Source organism: Rasamsonia emersonii (genome assembly GCF_000968595.1).
Source record: "Rasamsonia emersonii CBS 393.64 chromosome Unknown ctg1118621760306, whole genome shotgun sequence".
Lineage (NCBI taxonomy): Eukaryota > Fungi > Ascomycota > Eurotiomycetes > Eurotiales > Trichocomaceae > Rasamsonia > Rasamsonia emersonii.
In genome coordinates this window covers 1-15,756 of record NW_013563091.1, presented here as the reverse complement: position 1 = coordinate 15,756, position 15,756 = coordinate 1, and the positions used below count along the sequence as shown (strand labels likewise).

Genomic DNA, 15,756 nt, shown 5'->3' with positions numbered 1-15,756 from the left:
AAAACATGATAGATGAGTGAATGCGGAGTTATTAGAACTAGACCATTGCACATGGCATCTTAACGATAAAAAAGTTCTGGATTCATTGGTTGACTTGGTTAGTCGTCCATTTTGCTGTGATAAGGACTGTATGTATGTAGAGTACATACATACCTCTAGGTTTTCTGTACTGTACAATACATGAGATTTCCTAAGATGGGGTGAATACGTACCGATAAGTCATAAGTCCAAGCGACATGAAAGAGAGCAAACTATGCCCTATTCACCTGTCCACACCAGACAGGTACGTTACATCAAGCAGTAGCGGCAGTCTGACAAAGACAGAGGGGTGGACATTCCCCATCCTGGTCGAGATCGATGACCGTAGAGAGAAAAAAAGAGATAAAGGAGGTAAGTAAGTAAGGAAGAAGGCAATATTCACATTTCATAACGCTGTACTAATGCGTCCGGAACAAAAAAGCGAAAGCAAAAACAGAAAAACAAAACCGAGTTATTTATAGTCTATAGACTTTTCCCCATGAACTTCCGCTTCGCAAAACTGAGCCAGAACTGCAGTCAAGAAAAGAAGAAATTGTCAGTAAATAAATACAATATAGTATATAATCCCAGGTATAGATGCGTTATTACTCACCTTAGACGGTCCTACACCACCAGGGTATAGTCTCGCATGCAATCGGATAGCTATTTCCTGTCTGACTTGGGAGAGATACCTGATTGATATAAGTCAGTAATCCAGAGATTGCCCGTATCTCTTCGGATTGGCCTACTGTCTGAGAGTCTCTGCATCTTGTCGATTGTGTGGAGGCTCAAAGGCCTGGTTCAAGGGGAAAGAGACATCACCGGGGATGGCGAATTGATCGAGCGCGACGTTGATCAGGGCCTGATTGATGAGTCAGAACAACATGATTATTACCGCCAAACGCGCCTCATATAGGGAGGAGGATGCTACCTTCTCAGCCTCTCGCGCTGTCATTCCTGGCTTTACCTTGCCGAGACATTCGCTGACGAAGAGGATGCCGTAGATCAGCATGCGGTCCGCGGGACCCTTGATCTCGAAGTTGCGAAACAGCACATTGGCGCGGAACAGGGACAGGATCTCGTCCACGCAGTCGTACGACTCGCTGTTGGGGTCGATATCGACGTCCGACGAGCCGGGAGGCAGCGCGGGGAGGACATATGCGGGGCCGCGAGTGCGGGTACGGAGCGGGAGGAGGGGGAAGTTCCCTGAAGCCATGAATGACCGGAGTTAGCCATATCTACTCTCTGTCGGTCTGGTATGTTGTTCATGAGTCGAGATGCTGGCCTTCGTACCTATTACCGGGACGTCGCGGTCCTCAAGGAAGATGGAGTTGTAAGCCTAGAGGTTGTTTGTCAGTCAGTCGGTGTCGTGCGACTCCTGATGGAGAGGGGTTGAGCAGTTTGAGGAAACCCACAGGCATCCTGAACAGGTGGAACGAGCGATCCGATTTCCACCAGACTGAAGTCTTCTTGACGAGAGGGCTGGGTCTGTCGGGGCGGACAGGCCGTTGGGCGAGAATGCGGAGGTCGGCGGTCGCTGGTGGTCGACATGGCATTCCGCCTAGCGACAGGCAGGAGTACAGCAGGGCTGCCCATGATTTTCCGGCGCCGAACCTCTTTACGCGTACCGCTCGCCGACGCGTCGAAAGCCAAGTGCTGGATAATTTGTGTCAACCATCCTTTTCGAATTGTTTTTTGCGTTGTAATCCCAGTAATTATTGTTTAATAGATTTTTTGGCCTCTTTTATTCCAAATGTCGGATTACGAGGATGACATGGACGTGGATATTCCGTCCAACGACGCGATCAAGTTCAGCTCCGACAATCTAAATCCAAAGGGCAAGAAGGTGGTCGCAGACCTTCCAGTCGAGGCTGAGGATAATCTCCCATGGTACGGATGCAATGCCACAATGGTTTGAACTGGATGAATGCTAATTGCCCAGGGTGGAAAAATACCGACCGAACACACTGGACGATGTCGCTGGGCATCAGGATATTCTCGCAACGATCAACAGATTTGTCGAATCGAATGTGCGCCGTCAACCCCCAATTCATGACGCTCTGCAGTTTGCTGAACTGATGGATAGCGATTACCGCACCTCCTTCTTTATGGCCCGCCGGGAACGGGAAAGACGTCTACAATCCTTGCGTTGGCGAGGCGCATCTACGGGAGCAAGAACATGCGACAGATGGTTCTGGAGTTGAACGCCAGTGACGACAGAGGCATAGAGGTCGTCCGAGAGCAGATCAAGACCTTTGCTAGTGAGTTCTTCTCCCGCGGCTGATCAGCTGAAGATAAACTCAACGTGTTTGCCGCAGGTACAAAGCAGATATTTTCCGTCGCTCCGTCGGCTGGCACCGATTCTTTGGGAGCGTTCAAACTGATCATTCTGGACGAGGCAGATGCGATGACTGCCACGGCGCAGATGGCCCTCCGTCGCATCATGGAGAAGTACACGGCCAACACGCGATTCTGCATCATCGCCAACTACACGCACAAGCTCTCACCTGCCCTCTTGTCACGATGTACACGGTTCCGGTTCAGTCCTTTGAAGGAGGCGGATATCCGGTCCCTGATCGACCAGGTGATTGAGAAGGAGCACGTACGAATACAGCCCGAGGCGGTCGACAGTCTCATCAAACTCAGCAAGGGTGACATGCGACGGGCGTTGAATGTGCTGCAAGCTTGTCATGCAAGCAGTAGGGAATCCCGTCTCTCTCTTTTTTTTTTCTTTTTTTTTCCCTTTTTTTCCCCCCTTTTTCTTTTCTTTCTTTCTTTCTTTTTTTTTTTGTTTAACGACGAGGTCTAACAGTGAAAAAGGTATGCCGCTTCCTATGCGAGATGCACCGAAGGACCAACCGCCTCCTGAGCACGAAGTCATTACGAATGAAACGATCTACAACTGTGTCGCAGCGCCCCATCCTTCCGACATTCGAGAGATCATGACCACTCTCCTTACCACCAGCGACGTCACGTCGTGCCTCAACACCATCAACACGCTGAAAGCCAACAAAGGACTGGCTCTGGCCGATATCTTGAGCGCATTAAGCGAGGAGCTGCAACGGCTCGAGGTTCCCGCCCAGACAAGGATCACCTGGCTCGAAGGGCTGGCGGAGGTGGAATGGCGGTTATCCGGCGGTGGGAGCGAGGCCGTTCAAACGGGGGGGGTTGGTAGGAGTTGTTCGAAATGGATGTGAATTGATGGGCGATAAGGGAGTGGCGATGGAGACGTAGCCATCTCTACAGAGTAAAAGCCATGGAAATGATTCTTCAGCATTGGAAACGGACTCGTTTTTGAACTGGTTACGGAGTTTGTGCAGCGGCGCTTTTCCCATGAATGGTTTATATGACCTGATATAGAGATCAATTCCATGACCTTACATTGGCGTGTATTCTTCTCTCACGGCAATAACAGTAAAGTAGCATAGATGATTATTGATGGATTGTGATTGATCTCTTGTCAGAACTCAATTGCTGACTGCAAAATATCCCATATGGTGTAGTCAACGTCGCCGTCTTTCACACGGCACTGGGGGTGCGATTAATAATCAACACAAAGTTTTTGTCATCGATTTTTTTAACCTGTCTAATTCTATAATCATGCTGCTAGAGATGTATTTTCTGGTTTCTTTTTTTATTTTTGAGTTCATTGGATACGTATGTCAGCGTCATTAGTCATAATCGCCAAACATAATAATCTGATCAATCTTATCTCTGCATTGGTTGATCTGGCACACGACTCTGCGGAGTGATTACAGCCACTACTGACCTGCAAACACTTGCAGCCAAAGAAATAGATTTCTGACTAAACCAAAACAATATAAGAATTCCCCTCTCAGCTCTTATCGGCGACCTCCGCCTCTGCACGCGGGACAAATGACGGCCTGCCAAAGAGGGGCATCGGCCTGGACCGCGAGCTTCCCCGCCGCCCACTCTCTGATAGCAGATTTCCGCGGAACAGCGTCGTGTGGGCGATAAACGAGTTCTGCATAAAGATGAGGCCGCCATGACTCCGTCTGCTTTTGTTTCTTGCCTTTGCTTGTCCTCCCTGACGACGGGCGTCTGTGATCGCCTCACATTCAGCATGCTTACCAAGTCATCCAGGATTCTGCTCGCTCTGGCAGCAATCCCCTGCAGCTGTCCTCTGCAGAGACAGTGCTGGGCGCGTACATCTTCCACCGCCATGGCGACCGCACCTCCAAGAGCACGCCGCCCACGGTGCTGACCGATCTCGGGTACAGCGAGGTGTTTGCCCGCGGCTCCTACTACCACAGCCGCTACATCGCCGCCGGCTCGCCGTCGCAGATCTTGGGCATCGAGACGGATATCGTCAAGCTGTCCCAGCTCAGCGTGTCGTCGCCGTCGGACAGCGTGCTGCAGAACTCGGCCACCGGCTGGCTCCAGGGTCTGTATCCTCCCGTGGGCTCGTCCGCCAACCAGACCCTCCGCAATGGAACCACGGTGGACGTGCCATTGAACGGATATCAGCTCATCCCCATCTCGCTGCTGTCGTCTGGAAGTGGCAGCGAGAACTCTGCGTGGCTGCAGGGATCGACTGGCTGCTTGAAGGCCGAACTCAGCAGCAACGAGTACTTCTCGTCCGACTCGTACAACAGCCTGCTGGCGTCGACGGCCGACTTTTACAAGTCGTTGGCGCCCATGATCAACAGCACCTTCACGTCGTCCCAGATGAACTTCAAGAACGCATACACCATCTACGACTATCTCAATGTGGGCTCCATCCACAACTCGACCACTGAGTATCCGGCCCTGGACGCGCTGACGCCGGACCTGCTTCACCAGCTCCTTGTCCTGGCTAACATCCACGAGTACAATCTGGCCTACAATGCCTCCGATCCAGTGCGTGCTATCGCCGGTGCCGTGCTGGCCGGGCAGGTTGTCCAGGCGCTGAATGAGACCATCACCTCCGGGGGGCAGTCCAAGCTCGGCGTGCAGTTTGGCTCGTATGCGACCTTCCTGTCCTACTTTGGCCTGGCGCAGCTGCCGTCTCTCGGGCCTGAATGGGAGGGCATGCCCGACTACGCGTCGTCCATGGTGTGGGAGCTGGTGACCAATTCCTCGACATCGAGCGGCTTCCCGCCGGCGTCAGAGATCAGCGTCCGCTTCCTCTTCCACAACGGCACCTCGGCCAGCTCGCCGGAGCCGACTGCCTACCCGCTGTTCGGGCAGTCCAGCACCGTGCTGTCGTGGTCGGACTTTGTCGACCACACGAACAAGTTCGCCATCTCGAGCCAGAGCCAGTGGTGTCAAGCGTGCGGCAACACGACGGGGGTGTGTGCTGGAGCAGGCGATGCGTCGACGAGCTCCAGCTCGCCAGCTGCTTCTAGCGTCAGCTCGAGTTCAGGCGGCATTTCGCGGGCGGTTGCGGGAGTGATCGGAGCGATGGTGACGCTGGGAGTGATCCTCGGCGTGGAGGCCTTGATTCTGGTCGTGGGTGGATTCCGGCTGACCAAGAAGAGGGCTGTCGTTGGTAACGCTGCAGTAGCAACAGCGACGGCTGAGAAGGCATGATAGTTTTTTTTTTAAAGCATGTCCTTCATAAGAAGGTAACTTGTTGTGATTCGACTGTTATCAGACGGTCAGTTATGAGATGGTGTATACGCGTTAGCTTATGGTAATGAAATTAATGATAAGACCGTATGATACTTTGCTTTTTGTTTGTCCTGCTCGATATTAGTAGTAGCATGGCACAGCGTAGCACATATGAGAAAATACATTTGTAGTTCGACAAAGGTTTGTCTGTTTCTTTTTTTTTTTAATGGTAGACGAAGAAGTATTTAACTGAAAATACAGTAAGATTAGGAGCCCACGGTTCAATTCAGCTAGCCTTCTCAGGATTTGCGATCAGATAGATACACGTCCTTTCGTTCCCACTTGTGAAACATGAATGATGGGCAGTTATGGGAATTCATTCAATTCTATCTCTGGCAGCTGCTGATCGCATGGCACGGCACGATATGTACATACATACATGTACATGAGCTTAGCTCTGTTGAGGAAAGTAAAGTATCCTTCGATGGTCAAGAGCATCCCTGCTATTGATTGGTGAGGAGCTCCTACTCAGTTACTTGATGACATTATTCTTTATTTCCGTTGAGAACCCAGTGCACAAGAATATATTCGAAGAAACAAACGGATATTCACATTTGCATAAATACACCAAACAACAGAGACGTCCATCACATCACATAACATCCCATCAAGATGCCATCACAATCACTGACACTGCACAAACCCATCCCCCGAAGCACCAGTATGAGTAATCACACCCGCCAGCTCACCACTATCGTTGAAAATGACACGGTCCGCACCGGGGCTGCCACCGTCATAGGTCTGTCCGTCTGCAAGGATCGGAAACTCGTAGTAAGGCCCCGGAACAGGGAAGTTGAAGCCCTCGTAGTCCTTGTACTCGTGCGGGTAGTCGCCCGCCTCGTTGCCGCTCTGCTCGAGAGAGTAGCCCTGCTGCACGGCGGCGTTGATCTCGTCTGAGGAGTAGCAGTGGCTGCCGCAGGTGGCGGCGCAGTCGCGTTTGATGATGGCGGCAGAGGAGGCGCCGATGAGGAGGGAAGTTAGGGTGAGGAGCTGGAGTCTCGATAAGTATACTGTATGTATGTCGGTAGATGAGTTGAGACAGGTACTGACCTTGCTGAGATACATTTTGTAAAAGTTAGGGAAAGAAAGGAATCTGTTTGGCAGACCTGGACTGGGATTTGTCTGTTCGATTGCTCCTGCGGTCGACAGCAGGCAGGACCCCTATATAACTACCTAGATAGATAGTCGGATACTAGCATTATCGTCACCATGTCCTCCTCCACTGTACTCCGTATGTAACTCAACTCCCAACTCCCCCATGCAGACAGACAACACCAACCAATCACGAAAACACAAACCAAGTGCTTGTCTGGGATCACCAGATCAGGGACAGGACAGACTCCATCCAACTAACCAATAATAAATAAACGATGATCACACGCACAGATCTGCAGAGTGCCACGATAAGTCGGCCATTTATCAGCGGGGCTGGCTAAGGTAATTATTTAGTTACCTATTTTAGGAAATAAGGGCGGGATCATCATCGTTATGCAAAGGCTAATTTGGATGGAATGTAACGTTTGGCGGGAATCGCGGTGGAGTTGTGGACAGTATTACGGAGTACTCCGTGAGGAGTACGGAGTACGAGGAATAATAATAAGATGAATGTACTGCATAGTACTATATATGTTTTTTTATTTATTTATTATTTTATTTCCTTTCTATATTATAAATAAAGACCTGCATTTTGAAATTCATATATACTTCCTCCCTTGAAATTGGCCCGGCCAACTTAGCATGTATCTACTGTAGTACATATGCACAGAGCATACATATTAGGTAGGACCCTAACTAATACTGTAAATAATATAAAATGTCAGTGCTTTTCTCACGTTTTTTTCTCCCGTGTCTGTCGTGCTGCTTGTTGTCGATCCAGGGATCCACAGTTACATAAAAAAAGAACCCTTTCGGAAATAACTCAATGGATGATCGACATCGGAGACGGAGATGGAGAGACGCGTTGTAAGGTACGAAGGAAACACAGACGAAAAAAAAAAGACCAGAAAAATAAATCTAAATATCAAAATAATTATTAATTAAAAGAAACAAACGCTCTCAATTTTTTTTTTCAATTTCTTGTCTCGTCTGTCTCGTCTGTCTCATCTTGTCCTGTTTTTATTTTTACGCAAGGAAGGATAGAATTGATAGAATTCCATAAGATACGAAGAATAGTACCTCATATCCATCATACAGTACTGTATGTACAGTACGTCTATCCTATCAGCACTCACAAACCCCCACGAGGCCCAAAGTCTACGCGTGAGTGATTGAATTTAATACGGAGTAATGGATTTAATGGATGGTTATTGCTTGGCCCCCAGAATGCCAAGATATGTAGATGAACCCTTAGACCCTTAGACCTTAGCTAAGTATGTATGTACTGTTGTTCCAAGTATAGAACCGGAACAAGAACATAGTTAATCGGCGATGAAGAATACGAGGGCTTGAGAATCTTGGGTCTTGGCCTTAGGTAGCTATCCTATCCTATCCTATCCTATCCTATCCTGTTGTTATTATTATTATTAGTTAGTATCAGCACTGTCTGTCAGTGCTCTGACAGAGTACTGTACATACACAAATCATCTATTATTGCCTGACAGGACAGGATAGGATAGTGTACACTGGAGTACTCTATGACTGTATGTATGTATGCACTCAGCTCGAGCTCAGCAATAGCATTTATTTTATTTTATTTTATTTTATTTATTCATTATTCAACTGCTTTCTTTCTTATTGTTGGGATTATTATGGCTTGCTTGCTTGCTTGCTTCCAGACAGGTATATTCCTACTGATCCAGATCCATGCTAGGTAGGACTTTCAGTGCAAGAAGAAAGAGGAAAGAAATTATTATTATTACAATCTGAAGAAGACTTCGTCCTTCACACCGCCGCCAATCCATAGAGTACTGTACAGTACATACATAAAGAACAAGTCACCGTCTAAGCAAGGGTATCCCATTCCCATATTCCTGAAGAACGCCGTAAAGTAAATAGAGTATGGCAGATTGCATCCTGGCTGTTGCTACCCATAAGGATAGGAATACCGATTCTTGTTCGCTTCGGATACAGACTGCGTTCTTGTCCGTGCGGCTTGCTGCTCCTTCGCGTAACGATTCAGCCCTTCTCGTGACTGCGATCGCCGAAGCGATTTTGGTCGCGCTGGCGCTCGCATTGCCGACAGAGGAGAGGATCTTCCATGGTCTAGCAGAACCCGCACGTTCAGCGTGCCGCCTTCTAGGTTGGAGGTGAGTGCCTCGCCTATCGACCTGATCGGTTGTGTGTATCCGGATGGTTGCCATGGTCCTTGGTTCGAGGGATAAGTTCCTTGATTAGAAGAATCTGGGTAATCCTGATACCCCGAACCTATTGGTAGGTCCGTCCCCGGATCGTTGACGACGCCTTCAGGCGATATCTACTCCAGTTAGCATGATCTTACTTGTACCAAGAAGAGAACTCACATTCGACGAATAGGTACTGCCAGGCATATTGACATAGCTATCCAGCGACCCTGCCAAACTCGCAAAGTTGAACCCCCGCGAGTCGACTGGCTCAAACCGCTGGCCGACTTCATGGCGAAAGTTGACCGGCCTCTTGCCCAGCGGCTGATACTTGGACAACCCCAGCAGCCAGCTAGGATAGCTGCCAAACCAGGCATCGATCACAGGTTCGATCTCGAGTGAGAAGCGCAAGCGGCTGTCCTCATGCGGTTTCTGGATCAGCATCACAAACGTGAATTCGCGCGGCAGCCCGGACCGCTGCAGCGGGTTCTCCGTCAGCGACCAGACGATTTCGCCGTCCTCGACGTGGAATTCCGGCCCGTCGCGGCTCTTCAGCGTGCGCACCGATCCCTGGATCTTCATCATCTCGTAGACCTTGTACTGGCCGCGGACACTGCCCGATGGACTGAGACTGGCGGCGAGAGGCGCGTCCGAAATGCCCAGGGAGCCGGCCAGGCTGAAATTCCACTGCAGCGTCTCGGGCGACACGGCGCCGTAGATCAGATGCGGCGCATACATCAGGAACCGCGGGTTCTCCTGCGGAAGACGGGGGAAGAATCCCTCGCCCTCCGCGTTCTGAATCGAAGCCTTGATCGTCGCCGCCTTGAACCGGTGCGACTGGCAGTCCGACGGGTGAAACACAAAGTTGACGGCCAGGAAGTCGACATGATCGATGTCTCGTCCCGACAGGTTCGGGCTGGAGAAGTAGCCATGCTGCAGGCGCTCCACATGGGCGGTGATGTAGGCATTGCCGGGCAGACGACGCTCGTAGATGCATCTGCGATGGACCAGGAGCCGCGAATCGGTCAGATTGGGGTCCTTGGGCTTTTTGGCGATGGGCTGCAGAGTGCCTGGGACTTGCTGTGGGAGTTGCGATGCGGGACTGACGACGGTGGTGTTGACCAAGGTGTTGCTATTCCAGGGACCCATGATGCCTCGACTCAAGCAGAAGATATCCGATATCCTGGCGAAATACCTGGCGTGGCTTCACTGGCCAAGAAGGAGCGTCCTGGCCTGGGCCCGTCACTGGGGCCAACGTGGGATGGCGATCAACCGCAACCTCGATTTCCCTTTCCCCTGGCAGGAGCAGTCGGATGCCATATCTGAAGCCAGCGAGAAGAATAACAAATAAGATCGTGTTCAGTGAGTGATTGTTGGAGGATGGCTGCCAAGCCACAGCGTCACGCTGAACAGAGTGCGGCTGACTGTGATGTCGATCAGTAGTCACTCACTCACTCAGTCAGTAGTCACATGGCTGATGCTGTACAAGTGAGTCAAAATAGACTTGCTGCAAGGCACCACCGTTACATATTTGGGAACCTGGCTAAGACAATTTCAGAATTGCCTGTTTCTGAAGCTTAAAAAAATGGTACTTGAGTTCCAGTGACAACGGTACCTCTGAGCATGTGACCTTGTCAACTCAGTCACGTTATTTTATATATTTGTTTCAGGCACAATGACAACAATAATAGAGTGAAGATTGAAACCAGCACAAAATCTCTATCCAACAAGCCTAATGGCAACAACAACACAACAAGTCTCTGTCTGGATTAATTAATTATTTAGAAAGACGACTTTAATCTTGACAACAGACCTATCATGTATAAACATTGACCACTATGCAGGTGATCCACGTTGATATCACTTGGAGAATTGACTTCTATCGCATTATATTATATTATATCATATCAATTGGCGCTTCTAGCCCACATGCACATGTACTACTGTACATACAGTACATCCCATCCATCCAATTCTGCATATGTATATTTCTACCGCCTCTCCCACTCCAAATCACCCACCCGTTCCCTCTTGCGATCCCGCTCCCGATCCCTCTCCCTCCGCCGACTCTTCTGGCTGTCCCTAATCTCCTTCTCGCGCACCCGCGGGTCGATCACCACCAGCGAGTCGGCGTCCTCGTGCTCCTTCTTCCAGTTCAGGTCCTTGCCCAGCGTGTCCTTGCCGAACCGCAGCTGGTGCGTCATCCAGTCTTCCTCCCTTATGTCTTCGTCGCCCCCCGTCGCCTCCGGGTCTGGGTTCTCCCATGATCGGCACGATTGGCAGTTGGCGATGAAGTGCAGGTCGCATAGCTGCGCCTCCTCGTCTTCGGCGCCTTCTTCGCCTTCTTTGCCTTGTTTGCTGCCGTTGGACGCCTCCGTCTGTTGGTTCGTCTTCTGTGACGACGATTGCTTCTTCTTTACCTGTGCGTCCGCACTCTCCAGCTTCGCTTTGAATGCGTTGAACAGCTTCAGCGCCTCCGCGTCCGCCCCCGAGCTGAAGCCCTCTCCCGTCGTGCCGCCCCGACCGATCGGTCCCTGGCTACTAGCACCAATGCTGCCTGGAGGCGGTCGTTTGCGCCCGCGGATCGCGTTCTCCGGGATCATGGCTTCCAAGGCGGACTTCTTCCGACCCGTCTCAGCGGGCTCGGTGTTGACGGTCCGCCGCATCGACGCTTTCAGAGCTGCAATCTCCGCATTCGTTCGCTCGAGAGCAGACGGCTTGGGAGAGGATCGCGGAGGTGTCGGCGACGGTGATCGCTCGGGAACCTCAGGGTCCTTGGCAGGCAGCTGGGTGTATGGATCAGGTGTCTTCGGACGAGTTCTTCGATCCTCCGGCGACCGACGGGGCGGCCGCGACGGCGAGCGTGGCCTTTTTCGAGGCTTGTCTGGAGACGCTCTCTTCTCTTCTTTCTTTGGCTCAAAGTCCACCGTCTCGACATCGGCAACGAGTTTCGTGTTGAATTTGGGCTTCGACGTTTTCACCACCTCTTCATCGCCTTCCGCCTCCTCGTCCGCTCCAAAGCTCAACAACGCTTTCCCACTCTTCCCTTTTTTATTCTTCTTCTTCACTGTCGGGGCCTTTTCTGGCTCCGCAACGGCAACCTTTTCTCGCTTCTTCAACTTGCCCGCAAACGGACCCAACTCGCCCACCTCGGTTCCCGTGATCCTGACCGCGTAGACGGGGCGGTCGGTGCCCTCGACGAGTTCCGCCTCCGCGATAGTCACAACGTTGTAGATGCTGTCGCCCTCGACGCGGCCGAACAGCGTGCACTTGCCGTTCAGCTCGCGCTCGGCGTTGGCCAAGGTGATGAAGAACTGACTGCCGTAGGTGCCGTCTTCGCTCTTGGCCATGCCCACCATTCCCCGACGGTTGAAGCGCAGCCGGCTGTGCAACTCATCCCCAAAGACGACCTTCTCGTTCGGATCGCGGCCATAGGGGTCGTACTCGAATTCGGGGTCCTCGTAGATGGACGACCCGCCGGAGCCCGTCCCCGTGGGATCGCCGCCCTGGATGACGAAGCCCGGCACGACGCGGTGGAAGGAAGTGCCCACGTAGTATCCATCCAGACAGTGCTGTAAGAAGTTCTTGCAGGCGAGAGGAGCTTGTTTCGCGAAGAGGGAGATGTGGATCGGTCCGACGGTGGTGATCAAGGTGGCGGACGCGGTGGGGGGAGGCTCGGTCTGGTAGTGCGCAGACATGGCGGCAGAAAAATATCAGCAATCAAGAGCTGACGCGGCGATCAGATCGGTATGATAATTAGGACAGTCTATCGGGAATTAAGCTGGCCGTCAGTCGCATCAGGGCATCTCCGATGAAGTGAATCTCCGACCAAGGCGCGTATGCAGAACGCGCAAGCAGGCGAAGCACGTCAGAGCAGAGCTCTGTGCAGACACTCAGGCATACACCCAGAGGATAGTGATTGCATCGAGCGGTGAGCAGAGGCAGGAGAAGTTGGTCGATCGGAGGTGGATGAGGGCAGGTGAGGCGAGGTTGGTCGATGCAGCTGAAAGCTGATGGAATTGGAATGGAGCTTGTAAAGTCAAAGTTTGGTTCGCCGCATCGATCGATCCGCTCACGTCACAGCACTTCAACCCTAGAACAGTAGGATAAAAAAGGTAGAATTATGACAATAAAAAAAGACAAGAAGAAGAAAAATAAAAATAAATTATACGTCCACATTATCAAGAATATGAGGACGTTTACATGACCTGTACATACCTAATCTGTCTGAATTATGGTCACCTAAATAAATAAATAAATGAATTCGCTTCTACTAAATAGCAGGCAAGTGTCTATCATCATGTTAGATATATTCCTAAATAATACAGAGTAAATACCTGCAAAGATATATATATAAACCACCTATTTAGCTTAATCCTGTTAACAATAAAGTATTAGAAAGCTTACTATATCTATTTTAAGCCTGTCCTTCTGCTATATGATAATCTTGCTTTATTTAGTAGGAATAAATGAATGTCTAACATATTACTTACTTAGTTAATTAACTGATTCAAACTCCCGTTGTTGCCTGTTGTTTGTTTCTTCCTTTCTCTTCACATTTTGTTTTGTTTTGCTTTGCTTTGCTTCACTTCACTTCGCTTTGATACAGAAATCAAGGTAAGAATTGGAAGAAGAAATTATACTACGTACATACTACATACATACATACATACCTGAACATGAGATTAGAATATATTCTAATATTCTAAGAGTTATCATATGGTTAGTAAAAGAAAAGAAAAGAAAAGAAAAAAAATAGCCAGGAAGAACATGCACGAAATCCGCCTACGTACGAGAAATATGGCAACGACCGAATGTTGACTTATGCTGAATTGAATTTTCAAATCCATGATCGAACTCATACATATATATTCGCATGAGCATGTATCTAGAACATACATATATACATACATACAACCAGAATCGTGACAAAACTAGAATAGAATCAACAAACGAACGAATGAACGAACGTGTCTTGATTTAGAGTACAGAAGCATCCCGACCCGGCGGGTCTGCATCGTATAATGTAATGTATGTAATTACAGAGAAAGAAGGAAAACAATCGGACGACAGGATCATCCATACAAACACAAAGTATATTCTCCACCTTGAAAAGATCTCCTCCCGGTCCGTCATGCCCCAGAAAAATCGATAAATCCATTCCCAATCATATTCACTAACGTTCCCTGTAACCTGCCAAATCAAATGTCCTCTCTGCGAGTCATCTTAGTGGACCCTGGTTGCTACCTTGACTGTAGACACGATGATGACCAGGCCCAGGGCCACCGTTATCCGCACCTTGCGAGGGACGGCCGTATGAATTGTGGTGTCCTGCCGGATACGGGATTCCGCCCAGCGTGGGTGCCGGTGGAGTGTACGGTCGACCCATGCTCAGCGGTGGTGGTGGCCCTCCACCCAGACCGCCCGGTCGAGGTCCACCCTGTTGGGATGGTGGAGGCGTGCTGTGGCCAAAAGGTACGCTCCCGGGGATACCTATGGACGGTCGTTGCGTGTGTTGAGGCGGTTGTGGCTGTTGTTGCTGTTGCTGTTGCTGATGCGATCCACTCACCATAGCTTGGACGTGTTGCTGATAGCTCTGATGGCCGCTGTTGCTGTGACGGTGTTGTGGTCCCATCGGATGCGAAGAAGGGGCAGACGGGTGCTGCATGGATGGACTAAAGGAAGACGGTTGACGAGGTGGAGGAATGTTCAGCGAGGAAGCAGGCGACTGTGAAGGTGTTGGCGGGCCCTGACGAGAGCTATATGAGAGCACGCTGGGACGAGTAGTCGGAGACGCAGCCTGACGATAAGCTGGATTCGTTGGTGGCGGTGTAGGCGCGCCCTGAGAATGCGGTGGCGGAGCCTGCGGGAAACTGGGCTGATAGCTCGGTCTGTGAGGTGGAGGGGCTGGCGAAGGTGTCGGAGGTTGGCTGCTCGCAGGCGCGTAACTATTAAACGTTGACGACGGAGCGGTCGAACGCAGCCCAGCTTGGTCAGCTTGTTGTTGCTGTTGTTGCTGCTGCTGCTGCTGTTGCTGCTGCTGCGATTGACCTCTGGGGTCGAATCTCGCCACCCACTCGTGGTTGGGAGGTCCAGTACTGGATGAGCTCCCCACCGCTGGCTGGTAGGTTTGGTACTCTGAATAGGAGGTTCGAGGCTGTGATGAGGGCCCTTGAGAGGGTGCCTGAGATGGTTGAAGATGAGGTTGGTGTTGGCCAGTAGGCAGATAAGGTTTCTGCGGCGCAGCCGACACAGGGGGCTCCTCGGCGCGTAACGACGGACCAGACTGAGGTAATGACTGGGTTCCTGCATATCCAGGGGAGGCCGTCACTTGTTCGCTGACGAATCGCTTTCGCGGTTGGGGCTCCTCTGGCTCGTCGTTCAGGATGTTCATGATGTTGGAACGCTTTGCCGGGACTTGACGAGGAGGCTCCGGTGGCGGTGCCGGTGTCGAGCTCTGTCTTGGCGGTTCCTTGGACGGTGAGAGTACAGGAGTCGGTTGCTGCGACATCGGGGGCGCCGGAGGGCCAGAATACGGGTAGTATGATGACTGAGGCTGTTGACCAAATGAGGAGCGACGGATAGGAGAGGCCTCGGGCGTGTGTTTTGGTATCGCCTGCGCCGGGGAGCCTGGAGCTGCCGACAAACTGGGGTGTCGAGAGTGCGAGCTTGTCATCATAGGAGGTTGAGGAGGTTGCTGAGACGTAGGGCCCTGAGGCTGAGATTGCAGGTAAACCTGCTGTTGTTGCTGCTGCTGCTGCTGCTGCTGCGGCGGCGGCGGCGGCGGCGGCAGTGTCTGGTACGGCGGCGCTCCATGAACATCCATCCGCGGCCGCAGATGCTGGGC

The 15,756-nt window shown here is 51.1% G+C and overlaps 7 protein-coding genes across 7 annotated transcripts; 2 read left to right on the top strand and 5 right to left on the bottom strand.

Moving 5' to 3' along the window:
- Window positions 1–82: 82 nt before the first annotated feature.
- T310_5612 (ARP2/3 complex subunit Arc18) lies at window positions 83–1,234 on the bottom strand (the record flags this gene model as incomplete). The annotated part of the gene is made up of 6 exons (XM_013471515.1): window positions 83–114; window positions 154–169; window positions 213–251; window positions 632–710; window positions 768–880; window positions 914–1,234. The coding sequence occupies 6 exons, from the start codon at window positions 1,232–1,234 to the stop codon at window positions 83–85; spliced, it is 600 nt and encodes a 199-aa protein (XP_013326969.1).
- Window positions 1,235–1,771: 537 nt separating this feature from the next.
- On the top strand, window positions 1,772–3,215 carry T310_5611 (DNA replication factor C subunit Rfc3; the record flags this gene model as incomplete). The annotated part of the gene is made up of 5 exons (XM_013471514.1): window positions 1,772–1,908; window positions 1,961–2,048; window positions 2,105–2,279; window positions 2,337–2,717; window positions 2,839–3,215. The coding sequence occupies 5 exons, from the start codon at window positions 1,772–1,774 to the stop codon at window positions 3,213–3,215; spliced, it is 1,158 nt and encodes a 385-aa protein (XP_013326968.1).
- An 809-nt stretch (window positions 3,216–4,024) lies between these two features.
- On the top strand, window positions 4,025–5,550 carry T310_5610 (Acid phosphatase; the record flags this gene model as incomplete). The annotated part of the gene is made up of 2 exons (XM_013471513.1): window positions 4,025–4,078; window positions 4,123–5,550. 2 exons carry the CDS (start codon window positions 4,025–4,027, stop codon window positions 5,548–5,550), a joined length of 1,482 nt encoding a protein of 493 aa, XP_013326967.1.
- A 705-nt stretch (window positions 5,551–6,255) lies between these two features.
- On the bottom strand, window positions 6,256–6,696 carry T310_5609 (Uncharacterized protein; the record flags this gene model as incomplete). The annotated part of the gene is made up of 2 exons (XM_013471512.1): window positions 6,256–6,621; window positions 6,682–6,696. The coding sequence occupies 2 exons, from the start codon at window positions 6,694–6,696 to the stop codon at window positions 6,256–6,258; spliced, it is 381 nt and encodes a 126-aa protein (XP_013326966.1).
- Window positions 6,697–8,653: 1,957 nt separating this feature from the next.
- Window positions 8,654–10,058, bottom strand: T310_5608 (Uncharacterized protein; the record flags this gene model as incomplete). Its single annotated transcript, XM_013471511.1, has 2 exons — window positions 8,654–9,043; window positions 9,090–10,058. The coding sequence occupies 2 exons, from the start codon at window positions 10,056–10,058 to the stop codon at window positions 8,654–8,656; spliced, it is 1,359 nt and encodes a 452-aa protein (XP_013326965.1).
- Window positions 10,059–10,690: 632 nt separating this feature from the next.
- T310_5607 (Peptidylprolyl isomerase) lies at window positions 10,691–12,607 on the bottom strand (the record flags this gene model as incomplete). Its single annotated transcript, XM_013471510.1, has 3 exons — window positions 10,691–10,722; window positions 10,863–10,884; window positions 10,931–12,607. The coding sequence occupies 3 exons, from the start codon at window positions 12,605–12,607 to the stop codon at window positions 10,691–10,693; spliced, it is 1,731 nt and encodes a 576-aa protein (XP_013326964.1).
- Window positions 12,608–14,130: 1,523 nt separating this feature from the next.
- T310_5606 (uncharacterized protein) lies at window positions 14,131–15,750 on the bottom strand (the record flags this gene model as incomplete). The annotated part of the gene is made up of 1 exon (XM_013471509.1): window positions 14,131–15,750. A coding segment is annotated over one exon (1,620 nt), but the record flags the coding sequence as incomplete, so codon positions are not given.
- Between the last annotated feature and the right edge of the window lie 6 nt (window positions 15,751–15,756).